We start from the raw sequence: 19326 nt of genomic DNA, 5'->3' as shown, positions 1-19326 counted from the left end.
TAGCGTCGTAGATCGTTATTGACTAGTGGCCAATTGGACGTATATGATAGCGCCGCTGAAATCCTGCTATCACTAGAGCGGATAACAACGACACGTTGCTTCGTTGTTTCCGTCAGGTTAATAAAGCCATTCAATGGCAAAGAAGCATCTCTCTGTCTTTTTTTTTTTCTCTACGTGATCATGAATACTACCCGGTCTACCACAGGACCACATGCCCAGGCCACATAGGACCTTGGCTCAACGTGTACGCACGCATACACACACACACACACACACACACACACACACACGAGACAAATAACACAGTGTCGCCGGGCAAATGGTATCTTGTGCCGCCGCCGCCGCCGTAATCGTTGGCGTCGGCGAAACACTTTATATCGATCCCTTCCCCGTCTTGCTCAGCCTCATCACATGTTTTCAACACACGGACAGCAGACAGAAAATGTTGTCCATATAATGTAATGTCTTGTCTGCGACCTCTAATAGAATATTGTTATCCTTTTTGTATTGATGTGTGATGTCTAGCGTTTCGCGTGACCGGTGCGCCGTGTATTTTAATAGACATTTATAAGACAGAGAGTCTGTCTATCGGTCGGTCGGTTGGTCGGTCGGTCGGTCGGTCGGTTGGTCGGTCGGTTGGTCGGTCGCTCGCTCGCTCGCTCGCTATATAGATATGTATAAGCGCGCGCACACACACACACATATGGGCGCATCGATGCTAAAAACACTACTAGAATGGTAGCATAGCTTTTAAATACGTGTTCTACTCTTCCGAACCGCATAGAATTATTATTATTGGGAATATTTAATTTACCAATAGGATTTACGTCAGGTAAACGTTTATTCAGAGTGTTCATGTCACGAAATGTCCTAAAAACCTGTATGTACCAACAAATTACATGTATGTGAAGTGAACAAAAAACATACAGGCTATCGGTATGGTTACGTGCCAGTCATAAACATAAAAGCAATATTGAGAGAATTCTTCAAGCTGTTCACGTCCGCTAAAATTAGGATTTCACCACCAGTAATGACAACAACACTTTTAATCGTGGCGGTTGCGCCTGTGTAGGCCACTTCATGTCTTTGCTCGCTGTTCTGACCGGTAAAGACGGCGGCGATGGCCATGCGTGTCCCATTTGATGTGCTTCGCTGGTTATACGTGTGCGTCTGACTGACTGACTGACTGTATCCCTCTGGTGGCACGCAAGTCGCTCTGCTGGAACTAAACCTGTCAGAGTGAAATTGAACTTGTCGCCGTTGAGCCAGGGAGCGAGGCAAGGCGAGCCTGGCCCAAAATGGCAGGGTTCTTTTTTTGTTGCAGCAGCCGTAATGCTCTTAAAGTTGTACTGCATACTATCTGTATCTGACGGTGCTGGTAGTAGCGGTAATCGCCAACGTAGTCACGGTGTTAACAGCTCACTGATTGCTGTTAGTCTGTGACCGTACCGCGTAGTCCGTATGCCATTGGCGAGTACAACGCATTGTGTCCTCCTCGCTCGTTCTCCACGCCCGCGACTATTTCGAATTCCCGCTCTATTCGTTCTTTGTCGTCGCCGCCGCCGCCGCCGCCGCCGCCGCCGCCGCCGCCGTCGCTTTCCTTACTTATTGCTGTAGCCCTAGCGTATTATTGATATTATTATCAAGACGTTGTTCGCCCACACGAACGTCATTCGAAGCGTTTTACGAGCCAAGAAGAGTCGTGGCAGCAGAGACAGCAACACAACAGGGTCCAACCAAAAGAAAGTCACAGATGTCGCCAACGAAACAGACGAAGAAACATCAAGAAAATCGTATTCCTGAGGACGAGAGGAGACGGAGGAGGCAATAGCCGACGCGGCGAAAAGACTAACACGACCGCTTGTTCCTTCTACCGCAGTTGCTGTTAGTAGTAGTAGTGATAGTATTAGTTGCAGTAGAATAGCGACGCTGATGACGACGACGATCCTGCTACTGCTGATGATAATGACGTCGGTGGTGGTGATAGCCACAGAATTTATCCACCGCTGCGGCTCCAGTAGATTCGTCGAGGCAGCGTTAGAGCGAGCGGTTCGTAAGCGAATCAATACGAAAACATTTTATTATTGCGTCGCAATAATAAAATGTTTTCGTCGCCTCCATTCGTGTTCTGCCCCTTCGATTCGTCGTCTGCTGATCTTGGGGCAAACGTTCATTCCTTTTGCTTCAGAAACTGGAATCATCGCCGCCACTGTCGCCGTTGATCAGGGGGATACAACAACACGAAGTAACGGCGACTGGCTACGTCTGCTATGAAAGGTTTTCTATTATTGTGAACGAATAATTGGACAAAGATGGTCGAAATAATCATAGATCATAGAATTAAAAAGGACAGCTACAGAGGCGTGAGCACAGCTGACCAGAAAACACCAAATCCAGAACAGCTTCTCCAACTTTCGCTATGATACCTATTTTCTTCTATATGATAGGCAAAAGAAAAGCCCAACTGATCTTACTCTCGCATGTATCGAATTGTTCTTGATCATCCCCTTTTTTTACTTATTCACTCACTTGTCGTCGCTCGCCCACATTGCCTCGACAATCAATTTGCGTATACTCTATTTCAGAAAGAAGACCTTTAAAGCTAAGGGCGACAAATCTTCGCCAACCATCGTTCATCGTACGAGTGATACGTAGCCCACGTTGCTTCATCCGACCCTTCGAAGCCGGATGCAGGCAGGCCTTCAATTTTGTCCTGCTGTTTTGCTTCAACTGAAGTGGCTAAACTACTTTTTCTAAAGTGACCAATTGAAAACAAAGGTTGAGAAGTGTATTATTGAATAACTGGTACCGAATCTGTCTTGTTGGGGCAATCTCTACGCATGCACCGTCTTCTGCTTTCTGTCGAACCGGCCAAACGTTAAAATACTTTATACTGCATCACCGAATTACACGGAAAACGGCGACAAACTATATTCCTTCATGTCAAATTTAGCGTGAATTGCGAGTATGTAATTATGATTAAAAACATATATATACGAGTAATAGTTTATCACAGACAAAGTGCTGCGAAGCATCGATTGTATCCTGGAGATGATATGGTAAATAATATTCAGCAGCTCAGCAAATCATGTTGCTTGGCCTTGGTCCATAACCTTTTTTCCTCAATTCGCCCAAACAAATAACTTCATCCGTATATAATAAAACTTGTCGTCAAAGACTATTGATATAGACCAAAATGGGCACAATGCCCACACACAAGGTCTTTGCATATGTGTGAAACGCAGGTTGATAACCGTAGCTGTGGCATCAGTGGGCCCACAGCGTGACACTAACAAAAAGGCTCGGTGAAGTGGCTGATATTGCCATTGGCCGTTGTGAGGTCACACTTACTTTCAATTAGGTCATAAATTAAAGAAAGTGCTGTTAGGCTTTTATCCGTCTACTTGTTTTACTATCAATGTGTCTCCCTTTCCCTGTTGCAGAAATAACCCTATTTTCTTATGTTACGTATCTTTTGTACCTCCATTCTTTGAACTACACTCAACGATTTTCATTGTTAATTATCGAAAATAATGGCCTTTCAGGACGCAGATTCTTTTCTCTGTGTGGATCTTGGTTGCTTCAGATTTCATTGTCATTTTCACGTCATGACATCCTAGCCTTCTCCCATTGGGTAGTAGCTTTCCTCAAAACCCGTCGAGCATAGAATCTTTCTGCTTTTGATGCTGTTGCGATCGTTCATTCGAATGTTTAGCACCCCCCCCCCCCCTCCCCTTTATTATCTCTCTCTTTCTCTGTTCGTCTGTCTGTATAGCTGTGCGTCGAATGCATCCCCCTAAGACATAAATTTATCACGCGTTGACAGGAAACGCCCGACAAGATGCCTGTTATCATTGAGCCTGTCGCTGCTGCTGCCGCTGTCGCATCGCCATGAACTTTTATCATCGTGTACCACCGTATCGCAACGTAGACGCGAGACGTAAACGGGCATTGAAGATCTGAAACGCCTCTGCTCCGATCCTCAAACTCAGTTGGTGAACTAATTCATGGAGTAAAAGGTCACAGTTGATTTTTCATTGATGGCGACGGCGCCTTACCTTGTGCCGACTTTGCCATCTAACCACCAAATGAGTGACGATACTAAAACAAAACGAGGTTCGACCCTAAATGCTGTTGGGCGGAAGGGCGGGAGACGGGGGTGGAGAACAAGAGTAATATCTGATTCGTTCTCATAAATTAGCGGTGGTGTGGTGCGGCGTGGCTTGACCAAAAGCGCGGTCCTTCAAAATCTCGATTGAACTCTACACACACACACACACACACACACACACACACACACACACACACACACACACACACACACACACACACACACACACACACCATACAGACACACTATCACACCCACACGGACGCAAAAACACGTCTCAATCGGGGTTGACCAAGATCTTCTCAGGATTTCCAATGCGAAGTCAAGCGATGGTAGCTATAATAGCAGTAACCGTTCTGAGAAATTTGCGAAGATTTAGTGATTATCGTCAGTAAATACCATCGACATAACGATTTTATTCATCGCTTAATGCTGATTCGATAACAGTGACCTGATGAACCACACAACGGCACGAACTAGGCTTCCTGATGATGTAGTACATGTCGAACGATCGGATTGGCTTGCCTACAAACGAACTTCAGAACTCAGACGAATCAGCAGTTCGGCTACCGACCCGCAAAAAAAAATACGCTTCATAGCAATCGAAGCTAGGCCAGTTTGGTCCTCTTTGTGTGTCAGCGCAAATCATTGGCAAGTAACTCTACGTGGGATCACTTGAAATTATCGGAGACAAAGTCTTTCGTAGATGTTGTAGGTGATCACTTATTACTATTATTACTTAATTGTTTGCAGCATCGAGTGTTCTACTCTCTCAGACCAATCTAATTCAAAAGTAGTACTGGGCCTGTGGTATGTTCCATCAGCCGGGATTCTACTGGTTTGGGTTTGTTGGCGACAGCTTGTCCATCTTTCTTCACCTGCCATGATAGATTAAAAGGTTTCTGTGTGATAGCTCTCCCGCCGGTTTGAGTCACACCTTGAGCTTTGCGAATTGCATCTGTGCAACGTAAACCGATTCCGTGAGAACCTCGTTAGTGATTCAAAGTGACACTCGCCTAATGGCTAAGGCGATACGATGAATATGTAACTATGTATAATCGTGCTGGCCAACAAGTTGAACTGATCGTGTTGCGCAGCCGATTGGTGTAGCTAGGCCATCCACTTACGAGGTCCTATTTCATCTTAAATAGCTAATGCAACTCTTCTACTTATCGCGCGCTTGACCACACACGAACTGTTCATGACTTATAGTCTCAATTCAGATGGAATTATGTACGACCAACATTTGAGCTTGACCCTTCTGTATTAAAGGCACTCCCTGACATAGCTAAGTATGAAAGCTTTTTCGTCGAAGAGGCTACGATGCTGACCCCGCAAATCTTCACTACCCATGTCACTCTAGAAGGGTATCCGCTTGCGAAGCTATCGAACTCCCCAACTCTTCCCCAAACTTCATAGTCAACTGCTCGCTCGTACATCTCTCGCTCAGTTTCACAAAGACGTCATCCATACAAAAGAGCCTACTCGTATCGCGCCAATAGAATCGTCTGCCATCAGAAAAGCTTATAGCAAAATAATTGCTTGACCGAGTAAGTGTTCATATATATACGTGTGTATATATATCTGTGTATATACATTTACAGATGTACACCACATGGATCTGTAGATAGAGAAAGTTGTTAGTGAATTCTTAGTCGCAATGAATCCATTATCCAGCAGCAATAGGACTCGTTCAGGCTCATATGTTTCGACTTCCCCCCACTGGCCTGTATGACCTTCGTTTGATTTGCCACGCGTTTGAGTTGGCCCCCTTCAAATGACCGTCAATGCTCTTGCCACACTGGTTTCGTGTTGTGTGACGAACTTCAGCGTCCCTTTTTGGCCGGCCTACAACACGCGATCTCGGTGTCGTCCCCCAGCCTGCCATCGATCCACATCCCGTCTCCATTCACTGTCCTTTCTACAGACTTGCATGCGCCATATGTGTACATAGACACTCAACACTCAATAGGCACACTGAAAGCACTGCAACATCGTACAGAAGTTAGCGCAAATCTGAGCAGGCCGTCGTCTTATGCTCTAGGTGCTAGCCTGAGTTAACATCTCACTTGAGTAACTATAGCGGGAACCGCTGTATATCGTATCTAGTAAATTACAGAATAGGCATGGTTACCAGCGGCACCACCCGTCCTGCCCCGAATGACGCTGTGTGTAAGGTCTATGGCCATTTCCGTTCCTCTTCCGGCCACCCGGCCGGCTGCTAACCAACGCACAAACACTCACTTACCCATCAACCACTCAGTTCCCTCAAACTTCCCTTGCGCCTCTCCCATTCAGCAAGCAACATTATGCTTACCATGAGAGCTTCCGCACAGCGGATTACGACCCTCCAACAGCCTCTACGTCAGTGGAGAGGGAAAGTTCGAATCCAGAGGTCGCGTGTGGTCGGAAAAGAAACGGAGGGAAGCTGAGTCTCTTAGTTAATGTTACGATACGGATTTTGTGCATGCGCTGTTTTCGAAAATATGAAATGAAGAACAAAAAGGGACGCTTATTAGTTTTTTCTCATTTGGCTGATCAACTGCAGTTTAAAGGAATAATTCAGCCTTAACAGGTAGCACAGAGTGCAAGCACAGAGGTTATTTTCGTAAACCTGAATCATCTAAGTGCAATGTTAGTTTGAATGGTCTTTAGAAATTTGAAGTATTAATAACAAGATTACTCCAACGCACGTCGTAACTTGCTGACGTGGCATAAACGGGTCACTGCTTCCCACCTAGCTAGTACGATTCAGGACTGCGGTGTGGCGTTTGCGGTGTGATAAGTATTTTAATTAATAGGTACACTCGCAGATTTCAGCAGCACAGTGGGTCCCATTGTGGGTCCTGATTTGTCAGCGTCGGCGTGTCTGTGCACGTTTTGGTTTAGGTCTGTATATGAAGGAGGAGGGTACGCAGTGATGACGAAGCACGTGCCAAGCGGCGGTGAGCAGGCAGACAAAATGAACTAAAGTGATGAGGAACAAAGTGAACAAAATCGCTCCGGGTCACGGCGTAAGTTCGGCTGCTAACGAGTTGATTGGACCCCCTGCTGAAATACTCGTCGGTTGTCGGCCGCCAACTCAACGATCTCCTTCGCTTTCGCACCAATCTTTTCAGAAATTGGCGCGATCGATGCACTGAACTAGCTATTATATGGGGTAGTCGAATCATAAACTTCAGCGTTGCCATGTTGTGTTAGTGGCGGCTCGGAGGCTATAGCGGATAGGATTCATTATGGGACTTCGCTACTTGGGACATCGTCCAACAGCCGATTCGACAACGAGTTCGGAGCAGATGAGATGTGTTCGACCGATATGTGAAGTCAAACTGACACATTTTTGTTTGAGCTGTGAAGATCGCAAGCAGCTTTCAGCTGGCTGAACAGGAGTACGGAGCAGGTCAGGTATATGTGGACATAAACATAGAGGAAAAAGCAGGCAACAGAGAACAGATGGTGTTTACATGATGGATGAACAAAATAGGCAACCAGATCAAACGAAACCGATTGATGCATGATGGCAACTGCAACGATGATGATGCATACCCTTAGGGACCCGGAATAAGGGAGGCCATTCCTGCGTGGCCGGCATGCGGATAAAGTCAAGTGCCCTTTAAGTTAGCTGGCATCGCCAATGCCATTCTCACAGATGACTTGACTGTTGCGGCAATTGTGCTAAAGGGAATTATGCTGACGAGAATCAAGAGCGAACGTGAAGTGGCTGTTTCAACTGGCACTCTTGCAATCGCTTCATACGGCGTCTGCTATCGCGATCCATCGTATTAACGCGATTGTGTACAGTATCGCTGACAGATCGTAGCACTCTGGTTTACCTTTAAGCTTAGCTCTTACTAGATAATATCACTCAAGTGCTTCGCCAACTGAAGAGCCATCACCTGGATTGGCTAAAATATAGTACGTGAATATATATATATAATAGCGACACCGCACGGCGGTGCAAGTCATGGAAGCGCATTAGCTCGTCAAAAAAAAGGCACACAAGCACACATACACGTTCACTTAAGGAGGAGAACCACTATTTAACATCACTTCTCTGTTTTTAACTCATAATATATCTTCTGCAACTGGAAACTGCTCCTTGACGGGCCATGATGCTATTAGTACGATCATTATTGTGATAACGATGATAATGGCGACCCCACCAATCGTGACCACCAACGATATCAGCTAACTGCCAACAACAGTGAGGCGGGCTAGCTAATTCGCTATAATTTGGGGCAATACAGTGACTGAATAAGTGTTTGATTTGAACAAAAGGACGCGAAAAAGAAAAAAAAAGTAATTTTAATAGCCGGCCGCTGTACATTTGCGTATATTACGCGAACAAGTTACGTTGCTGGTTTTGCCTGCGTATCGCGTTCGTTCCTGGCGTACCTGTATGTGTATGTATGCATGCCTCCTTCTCTCGGCGGCAGTGGCGTTAACAGGATCACATAATTGTATCATCACATAGAAGAAGCGGTAGCAATTGTTGTTGTTACAGGTTAGTGGCCCAGAGCTCCCGCAGTCGATGTCACAGACGATCGGTGCGACTATCGGAGCTCGTCTTGCTATAGCTGTAAAACCTTCGTGCGCCGATCAGACTGCGTGCACGAGAAGAACTAAAACGAACAGAATTAATATCTGTATCATCTATAGCTGTCTACTGCGCTTGTCGACCATAGCAGGCTGTATAATGCTGCTATTGCCACCAAATACGGAGAACTGGGTGGGTCCATCCTGTCTCTTCGTCTAGTCACACCTCCCACCGCCTTTTAAAATCGTAAAGTTACCACTTACCGTCCCCACAACTACTGTTTATACTACTACTACTACTACTACCGCTACTATAACCTCTACCACGTGTGCCACGCTCCTGGCCACGAACACTCGAAGGACGGCCGCGATCATCGAACCGGTCTTTGCCATCCGGCATCAGTCCCTAATTCGCTGATTTTGTTTTTGATTTTGAAACGCCGCACTGCTGGTTTTCGTTAAACGCTTCAACGCATTACTGAACACTTACGCATCAGCAACGTACGATTACTGCTAGTGCTATTGCAACCATCACTTCCACTAGTGGGACATCGAAGTCCTGTATCTGCTCTTCGGGCGTCCACGACAACTACGATAGCGGTATAGTTGTCACGATAGGCCACATGCGAGTGATGTCCATCTCCGGGGCCTTTCCTTGTCCGGTTTTATGTATCGAATGCGTACTGTTTATCATGACCTTACTTCGACAAATCGACTTTAGCCACCCTTATATTCCCTCTCCTTATCTCCTCCTCCGATCTATCGATTTATATATATAGTACGTCACTTTGCTGCTGCCGCCGCCGCCGCCGGACCTGTTATCTTCTCGCTGCTGCTTCTGGTGCTCTCTCGCTACTGACAACTCGTCGTTATCATCATGATGATCGTCAGGAATGACACTTATAATGCATGCGAAGAGCTTTCTTAAAATATCTACTTTTGTTTGATACAACGCATTAGAGAAATTCTCAGTTTTGACATACCACCTTAAACATATATTTGGGTCCCGTTGTAATTTTTCATTTGTATTATATAGCTCTCGTTCGAGGAATAATAAAAGCGACAAGCAAACCTAACACCTCTATGAAGCAAATGCTTCGCAGCCAGGCGTTTTGTGATAACCGCTCACTTGAGCAGCTTCAGAAAATGGTTGCGCGCGCTAATTCAAAAAGATGAATGAATCGCTTATTGCTGTAGGCGGCAGCAATCGAATCGAATCGAATAAAAATGAAGTCGCTGAAGGGCAATAACATGGGGCTTTCGTTTTGAAGTGTCAACAGCAGCGGCAATGACAAGTTGTAGCGAACGGGGGTACGTTCGGTGGTTTTGTAACACTGAAATCAGCTGGCGCGCACGTCTTTCAAACAGTAAAGCTCTATCAAGGCGCTAAAGTAATTTAGATCAAAACCGCGTATTTACGAACGCCTGATATTATACACCGGCGAGAGCGGGGATCATTCATTGAGAGCTCCCCGTCAATCTGCTGTTGCAACAGGTTTTTATCGGACGCGGAGGGAAAATTCTGTTTCAATCTGAGATATTTGACGTTGCACCAAGAGCTGCAAGTGGCTGTATTTACATATTAAGTTACAAATGGTTTCTTCACTTAAGCTCTTTATATTTAACTATTAGTTACATGGATTACCCTGTTGCAAGTCGACAAGGGTATTACGACCCAAGTTTATTGTCAGCTGAGTCGAACAAAATCTTCAATTCGATTGAAAGCGTTCGCGAACATCTACATGTAAAGTAAAAATGAAGTTGATCACTAACGTCGGCTACCTCTGATGGTGTAGCACACGTTGACGGTGCTCTTCGTGTGTCCGGGTCCTTATAGCATTTAATTCCGGTGTCATCAAACATCAACGTTACTCGTTCTAGATGAGGTATATAGAGGAAAGAGTGCGTCGTCTGAAGTCACCGTTCAGCTACCGCCGACGGACGCAGCGTACTTGGCGTCTAGTATTAGAAAGACGCCGTCAACAAACAGTAAAGGACGGCGATGGGTTCTCAGTGATTCTATCCGGAGCAAAATGATGTTGTGCTTTTACCAACACCGACGCGACGGAAACCTTACTAAGTAGACTAATAACGGCTGACAGCCGTCTATTACATTAGAGATATTTAGTGTCGTATCAAACGCCAGTGGCGAACGGATGACTAATTCGTTAAGGTTCTATTTGAATTTTTTCCCACTTGTCGTCAACGTCAACGTCAACATCAACAGGAAGTCGTGGGTCGTCAGCGCTAACTAGTACTGTTACCTTACAGATGCACTGCATTGGGCAACATCAATCAAAGATAATGTTTGCCAGGGTACCTTGGCAAGCTGCGAAAGTGTAGTTATGGAATTGAAGGAGTTTAGTTTCTTAGAATATATAGATAGATATATTAGTTTATCCATTTTGAGGTTTGCAGGGAAACCGTAATGTGAGAAAGTTTATTGCGCATTTCTATTTGCCGTAGCCACCTTTCTTTGTCGATATTAATTATGCGTGTGTGCCTGTGTGTGCGACAAATACAAATGTCGGCCTCGAGACGAATGACCATTGTGATAGCAGCGAACACTTGTTGCCGTTGACCCGACGTTCGTTACTTCGTTGGCTTTTTTGCTGCACGCGTGTGTATCACTGATCAAAACTTTTCGATCGCTTCAGCTTCTTCAGCAAGTGTTTGACTTCGTGATCGGAGGCTCAAGCGCTCGGTAGGCCGCGTGTCCTTATTGAAGGGCGCGTTCACCAGACGCCACAGATTGCACCAGATCCACTCACACAAACGGACCCGAGAGTAATTTCGTCGCAAATAACACGCGTATAGGATACTGCTTGTTTATTTGCTCACTCACTTCCGTACTGAAGGATTGGTACCGCTCGTGGTGCGACTACTGCCGTTGGTCGTGTGTTCTGTGGCGGCTTGACGTCCTCTGGGCTTCCTTCGGCTCGCGATGCACCGCAACAACAGCAGCACTTCATTTTTGCGTCCTATATACAGCCTCGTCTGTTTGTCTCGCGCCTCGTGCGCTGTTATTCTTGTTGAGCCATAGCTACACGGTGCGCGACGATGCACGGCGCTTCTCCTACAGATCAGACAGGAAGGCAATCAATACAAAGGAATGAAGCAGTTGGCCATGTGTGGTGTCTCTTCTGCTTCTACCGTGTGCGCGCAGCAGCAGCAGCAGCAGCAGCAGATCAAGCAGATAGCCAATGGCGATAAAACAAAACAAATCGAACCTATAAATTTCGGATTAGGGCCTTTTTACTCTTCATCCTCACACATGTTATAACTGCTGCTTCGCATTTCTCAGCTGAACCTTTTGGTCTCATCAAATTTTTTAAAAAACAAATATTTTGTCTCTCGACAAAAAGGGAGCAGCAGCGAACGGATAACAGTAATCAAAGTCAAAATGTCCATACGTCTGCCTGTTCATAGACAGACCTAATCATAGAAGCAGGTCGAACATTGATATAGGATTTGCTTGAATTGCCTATACGATCACTTCCACTAAATTGGGACAAAATCATCCTAACAAATTGACGTCCTGATCCGGGCCACATGGCACCAGCGACCATTCGGATGACACTGAACCTGGCGGCCTTGTGCGCGTTCGGCCGCTGATGGCGACGGCCAGTATCAGCCATTGTTCAAATAGGCAGAGACCTACTGGTTACGAAGCAATTGTTTCATTATCATCACAATCGTCGTCTTAAACGGAGACGGAAAGCACGAGTAGGAGCAGGAGCAGCAGCAGTCAACCGTAGGTTACGCATACATACAGATATACTAAAAGAAAAATAACAGCGTCTATTTAATTCTAGGTAGATAGATAGATTGATACATGGACGACCTATGCTGTAGTAGGAGCATTTGTTAACATTTCGACAAAATGATGATGACGGGAATAATACAGTGACCTGCAGCGACTCTAGCAACTACGACCAATGCGCGCAGAAAGCGCGACAACATAGCGATACGAGGCCTAACAGTGGAGTAGATTCTTCAACAACAAACAACAGCACCAGATGGTGTCAGATCCCGTCAAATCAAACAATCGTTGTCGTTTGAGAACTCGAATGAGGATAGCGTCATTGTTTGCGCACGTTCAATCGCACAATTCGACATAGTATTGCTGGCTGCTCCCCGCTTGCCCCGTGTCATCATCCAGCCAACAGTACAGCAGATTCACACCAACTCTGACGCGAGACATCTCCCTCATGTCTCCATCTCCCCGCTTCTGACGCTTTCTGTGTTTTAACGTTAGATACCGCCATCGTTTGTGCTGCTACCGTCGTCGTTGAATTGTGCTCTCAAGTTGTTGACGTCGTTGCGCGAACTGACAAATGGAATATTGGTGCTTAAGAGATGCATAGTGCTGCCCATAGAAGATATAACGTGAGCGGCGGCGGCACTAGCACCCTCGCTGATAGTGGCCGTGATCGTAGTGTCGGCGATAGGAGCATTACCTTTGATTGGTTGGTTGGCGATCTCAGCGGGCGGTCTAAGAGATCCTGCGAATATGCTTCGCCGGCTACGACCATCATATTATTTGCTATTGTAGCTATTTATTATTTGATTATCGTCAATGCCATTGTCTATTACGTAGGGATTGATGAGCGTATCTAGGTTATATCGTAACATGATTGCTTCAATTAGCCCCACAGGGCCATCCTCCATTTTAGATGCACAGTAATTTGTATCACACGAATCATTAACATTTGGAACCGAAAATGACATTATGGGTAATCACTGAATTATCACTGAATCATATTAAAAAATACCTATGACTTCGTCCTGTACCTTCCAGGTAAAGGTCTGGTTCCAGAATCGGCGTACGAAGCATAAACGTCAAAAGCAAGAAGAGGGCGAAGGTGGCACTGCTGGTTCTGGTGGAAATAACGGCAGTAGTAATAACAACAACAACAACAATAACAACAACAACAACAACAACAACAGTAGCTCACCACCGCCGCCTGGGTCAATGTCGCCCGATATCGACCTCGAAGAGAGCGATGACGAGGACTGCGATGCTCGTGCCAACAGCCCTTCACTGTCCGGCGCCTTAGCCGATCAGCAGCAGCATCAACAACAGCACCACCTTCTCGTCGCACAGCATCACGCGCAGCTGCAAGCGCAGCTTCAGCAGCTACATCAAGCGCAGCAAATGTCTCAGCAGATGTCACCACAGCATCCAGGCAATCTACAAGCTCTACAGCAACAAGGTTTGACACCGCAGCTATTGGCTGTTGCTAGCGCCAGTCCGCAAGGTCTTAGTCTGCAACAGCTTAATCTCCAGCTGTTGCAACAGCAACATCATCACCTTTTACAGCAACAGGCGGCGCAGGCGGCGGCGGCCGCCGCCGTTGCTGCCGTCGCAGCAGCTGGTCAACAGCAGCAGTCGGCCGGTATAGCTCAGCACGCTGGTGGCGCTAATGGCGGCGACGATACCGAACGGGAGACGACGACACCCCCTTCTCCTCGAGGAGGCGTTGGGGGAGGTACGCAGACACTTATCAAGCGCGAAACCGGAATTTGACTTTTGACGATGCCAGCAAATCGCCATTATGAATCAAAATTATTCAAAAAAAAAGCCTAGACTGTGAAAAGATTTTGTCCGAAACAGCAACAACCGCTGCAAAGTGTGCGAAACTAGCACGCTGATGCATAGGCACGTTCCGGAGGCGTGTTCCATCTATGTTTCCAGGCAGCTGCTGATTTCTTCAATAGTTCGAAGAGAGATGGCCGGGCGTCATTGACCCACTGCTTAAATTCGTCGGATTTTCAACACGTTCTGTTAAGGTGGAACACGTTGCGGTGATGACGAGGACTTCGATGACGTTGACCGTCGAAGATATTAGCCATGATCTAAATACTATGTAAATATATTTAATAAAAAGACCACAACAATTGGTACCTAAGGATGGAAGATGGAGGATATATGATAAGCAAACAGGAGAATAAGTTTCAAGGATAGCCTAAAGCAGTATGGGTGAAATAGAATAGAAGCCAAGCTTACCGCGGGTGTCGGCACTGCGTTGATACGACTATTATAAACGGCAAAAATAAGTTAAATTTTCTATAATATAATGTACAACAAACAGCATTTAGAATCTGGGAAATTGCTCCGATCTGCATATACTAAGTAATGACTAAATACGTTCTTAGCGGTTCTAAAGCTGGTTGAAAATAGCTTTAGATAAAGAACATTGTATTTCGTGAAAGCTGTATGCGCTTGTGTCTCAGAAAGTTATATAAGTTAAAACACCCTGTAAACACTGAATCAATATCTCAGTAAGAAAGTATGTTAAGATGAATTATAATCTAAGACATATTCCGAGTTATCATTAGTTATGTGTGCATGCTATCTTCACTGTGGTCCTCCGAAGACTAACCAATTCGTTTGAAACCACGCAGTCCCTTGTTTTACATATGAAACAGACAGACACGCGCAGTCCTACCGCCGACTGTTGATGCGCCTCTAAAAAAGGACCGGCTTCATCTGGCGTCCAGAGCGTAATAGCAACACAATCGCTATTTGAAATTACGACAACATAATGGGTCCAAGAAACCTATTACTGACGCTCCCTTTGGCGAACTCCAGTGGTACGGTGCTACCTAGTGCAGGACCGCGTTCGATTCAATGGCTTAGAACTCAGCTTATAATAGCTATGACTGTTATTATCAAATGGCTTCTGTAAACATTAATTTAGTTTTAACTTCTCGTCATTGTTAGGGGTACTGCCGTCTCCAAATCGCGCTGATTATGGTCATCATCAATCGTGTATTGATCACTTCTGGGCACATCATAAAGTCTTTACTTGAATCGTGTATTTTCTGAATCGTGCACCCGTAAGAACTACAACTGCTTCAACACAATTGTGTTCTTTTGAGAAGCAGAACACAGGATCGTATTTGAGTATTATTTCTATATACATGCTACTGAAGCGGACTACACAGGAGCTCTGTCCGCTTCTGCTAAGCGTCAAAATGATGCGTTGAAGTGAGACATTGCCTGTATTATGTTTCTAAGGGGGTAGGCTCTTGTGGAAAAGGAAGAAGAGAGTATTGTCAGTCTGAGTGGTTAAGTAAAAACAGAGTAACGAAAGGAACGAACCAACAAATCGGAGCAGATCCGCTGAGGACCATGAAATGACGCTGTCATCTAAGCAAAAGCTGTTGAACGCACGGTGCGTTCGCTGAGCGCGAATCGTCTCAATCATCGCCAATTCTCATTTCTCGTAGATCTCTTCGTAGGTTCTCTTCGCTTCTCATTTACGGCCGCTTGATTCTTTCTTTTTGTGAATTGTCGTCGTCGTCTAGTTCTTACCTTGTATGTGTCATATATCGTTAGGACGCGCGTCAATCACGATGGCGATAGAGGAAAAGTACAGCTATCGCCTCTTCGTTACTGCGGATGGCGAACGAAATAGAAGAATTGAGATTGAAAATTTGTCCCATCGCCGACACAAGTGCCGGGATCTTATCCCAAGTGCAGCGAAAAGAGCAAAAGACAGAAAACCCATACAAAATTCGACGCCTTTGGCAATTGCAGCCATCTAACGCTAAAGACTCAAATCCCCCATAGGTATTTTCTCGTGAAGAATGAATTTATATTAAATTTGCTACCAGCAAGAAGAGCAATTTATTGAAGCTGTCCGTCAATATTTGCATTTAGACACGTTCCGTCCGCGGGAGTATGGACTGAAACGCTGTTCTGTTCTGTTCTGTTCTTTTTCCTCGATGCTGAATTCGGCCCAGATTGGCGGCTGCCCTGTTTTTTTCTGCCTCTTCTTCTTTTCCCTATTTCTAATATAACCTTTTCGCCAGGCCGCTGGGTTATCCGATCAGTAAACACATATACGCATTCACACACATATAAATCAACGCATACATCATTGGCGCATCACATGCATTGTTTTTTGTTTTCGATAGAAAAACTACTTAAGAAATAAACGACTGACTACGAGCTAGCCAGTCGAAGGTAATTGGTCATGTAAACAAAAGTCCTGTCTTTACGCGCCATCATCACACGTAACACGTTACTGTTATTATTTATTTATCTTCTCCACTGATCTAAACCTACACTTCAACGTGGTCGTCCGCAAAGTCTAATGGTAGAATTGTATGCAAAAAAAAACTACCCAGTAGCAATCTATATGGATTATTATTACTATCATCGATTGTAATGTCGTTAGTGGACCGGTCGCTTCGGTTCAAGCTGTACTGATATGAGCTCTTTTATCTTGAAACGCAGCGAAGAGTTGAAACGATTCTGTAAAAATACACAGGGTTTCCAGCAACTATATATATATATATATATATATATAAATTGAGTAAAAAGTGCTAGTAAATCAACATATTGATATGTTGAGATCTCGTTATTATTGAATGTATTAAACTCAGCTGTAATAATAGAACAGAATGAATGCTAAGACGCAAGATCATATGTAAAAACTACTTTTTTTTTTCTTGGATTATATTCTAGTGGACCCGGTTAATATATATATATATAGCTTTTATGTAGTGCACAATACCAGCATGAGCAAGCAGGAGGCGAACGAACTTTCAGTCTCACTAATGTCACAAAATCTTATTTATATAGCGTATATACATATGTAAGTGACTATAGGCGTTTGTGCGTGTGCGTACGGAAGGACGACGCGCGAAGCTTCAGCGGTTCGGTCTCGAGAGCAGTTCCTAGAAAGCGAGAAACTTTGTGAGTCTGGGGCGCGGCAGGAGAAAATACATGACGTAAAGCGTACGTGCCTGTATGGCGGTGACGCTTCCTGTATATGTATATATTGATGCAACAATGGAAATACGAAAAAAAAAATGAGAGGCAGCCGCAGTGATACGCCAGCAAACCTTCTCGGTTCCATGATAATAAAAAATGAAAGTTCTTATACAATAATAGAAAAGTGGGGTGCATTTATTTTATAAGCGACACCTGTATAACCTGATCATTCATTGTGACACGGCGAACGTGCAGGTTTATCGCTTGGGGGTTGGATGTATAAGTAAGTATGCTCGGATGGGACATGGGAACGTGAAGAACATGCCTGGAATAGGAATACAACGCAAAGGTGAATGCTAAAGAAAGATATAGATATATGATTATGTCGTAAAAAAACAACAAAGAGGTGAAATAAACTAAAAAGTTTCAGTTTACGTACATTTTTCTGCTCTTTTCGCTTAGGTAATGCGTACGGACAAAGAAACTTTGTTTGCTTTTTACAGATGGTCTATTAACTATATTCAGCTTAGGCTATACAGAGTGTTTCTCAGCACCTGCTGAGCTCGTTTTCGCTAATTCAGTTGCCTGGAAATTAGTAACCCATCCATCCCTATCACAGAGATTTACCATTTTGGCATTACGTGGCTTAGAAATTAGGCATCCAGAGTGTCTCTACAGAGGTTCCAGGTTTTGCTCGGTACTTGAACCGTTGAGCCTTACTTAAGATGACTAGCTCCTACCGCGGGACAAGGTGTATTTTCGCCCAGTTTCGAATCATGTGATCTGAAGTTTAATAGGCAAACACGTTACTACCTAGTTATCATGAGTCGAGTGCTCCCAAAGTGCTGGCTTTAAGGCTGAATACAGCAAATCCATTTCATTTTTTTTTCAAATAGCACAATATCGCCGCTCGAGTATCATAGATTGGGAGTCAGTCAAGTACACTTATTATCTGATTAAGTGAAAGGTTCGCTTTAATGCATCTGATAGCTGCTAGCTTCACCCTAGCTAAAGCATTACACTTCAAATGGTCACAAATAGTTATATCGCGAAGTTATATCGAATTGTAGCCGATTCATGAGAGGGTTTAATTGCTGATTCCTAAACCTGCTTCTACTTGATAGTTTTCAAGTGGCAGCAGTGCTCAATGTCGTGAGAGCTGAAGACAAGGAAGAACTCAAGGATCCACTTTTACTGCGGTGATCGCCATTACCAAATTAGACCCCTGAGACGCTTCAGGGCCATCTTCAGAGAAAAAAAACTTTTCCGGAAAGAAACCGCTCAAAATAGCCTCCGAACTGCTGCTCTACAACAGGAGTTGCTCGCTGATCGGTAGGCAGCACACAAAATCCAGATGTGCGGAAACCAGTAGTACCGACCGATAACTCAAGACGAAACTGGGCAATGTGAGAAAAGTAAGGATACACAAGCTGATAGGAAAGCGAGTCGATAGATATATTTGTATCAGCAGCGGCAGCAACAAAGCTTATATAACCGATGCCAAAAGTGGAGATGGATAGGTTCCTTTGTGCTACTAATAGTGGTGGTAACTTAGGTAGTGATGTTGCTATTGATGTAGAAGCGATCATGCTTAACGGGGTCAGTAGGATACATTCAACACACTCATACGTTTCTCTAAGAAAGACAGTAAATTCCAATAGAGAATATGTACGGTTATAATATTGTAGAATTAAGAACCTCTAAATCTTTTTAAACGTGGTCGAACAAACTTGACAATACGGAAAGGTTTAGGCAACGTAACGCAAGGTAATTTCTATAATTTTCATTATATTATAGTGTATTTGTTTCTGTATACCTAATAAAGATAAAGTAACGAAAGAGTCATGTTAGATAGCGGTTGAGTGAACTCAGCAACGCGTTGCCCTGACAAACTTACATTTACGACGATTAAAGACCTTTCGTCATATTAAAGTGAAGGATTCAGGCTAAA

General features: G+C 44.6%; 1 protein-coding gene and 1 long non-coding RNA gene across 2 annotated transcripts in view; both read left to right on the top strand.

The window, feature by feature from the left end:
* LOC111251036 (uncharacterized) overlaps positions 1-17815 on the top strand; it is an 85615-nt gene extending 67800 nt beyond the window's left edge. Inside the window, exon 3 of the mRNA XM_022807204.2 lies at positions 13449-17815. Within this exon, the coding sequence (XP_022662939.1) occupies positions 13449-14177 (729 nt within the window). The 3' untranslated portion in view covers positions 14178-17815. The remainder of the gene's footprint in view (positions 1-13448) is intronic.
* LOC147755213 (uncharacterized) lies at positions 1894-3176 on the top strand. Its single transcript, XR_015327861.1, has 2 exons — positions 1894-2277; positions 2586-3176. It is a non-coding gene; the product is annotated as an uncharacterized LOC147755213 (long non-coding RNA).
* Positions 17816-19326: the final 1511 nt, after the last annotated feature.

The sequence above is a fragment of the Varroa destructor genome, unplaced genomic scaffold (genome assembly GCF_002443255.2).
Source record: "Varroa destructor unplaced genomic scaffold, Vdes_3.0 BEIS01000005.1, whole genome shotgun sequence".
Taxonomy (NCBI): Eukaryota; Metazoa; Arthropoda; class Arachnida; order Mesostigmata; family Varroidae; genus Varroa; species Varroa destructor.
The sequence above is the reverse complement of the archived record's forward strand: the minus strand, read 5'-3'. Positions and strand labels throughout refer to the sequence as shown.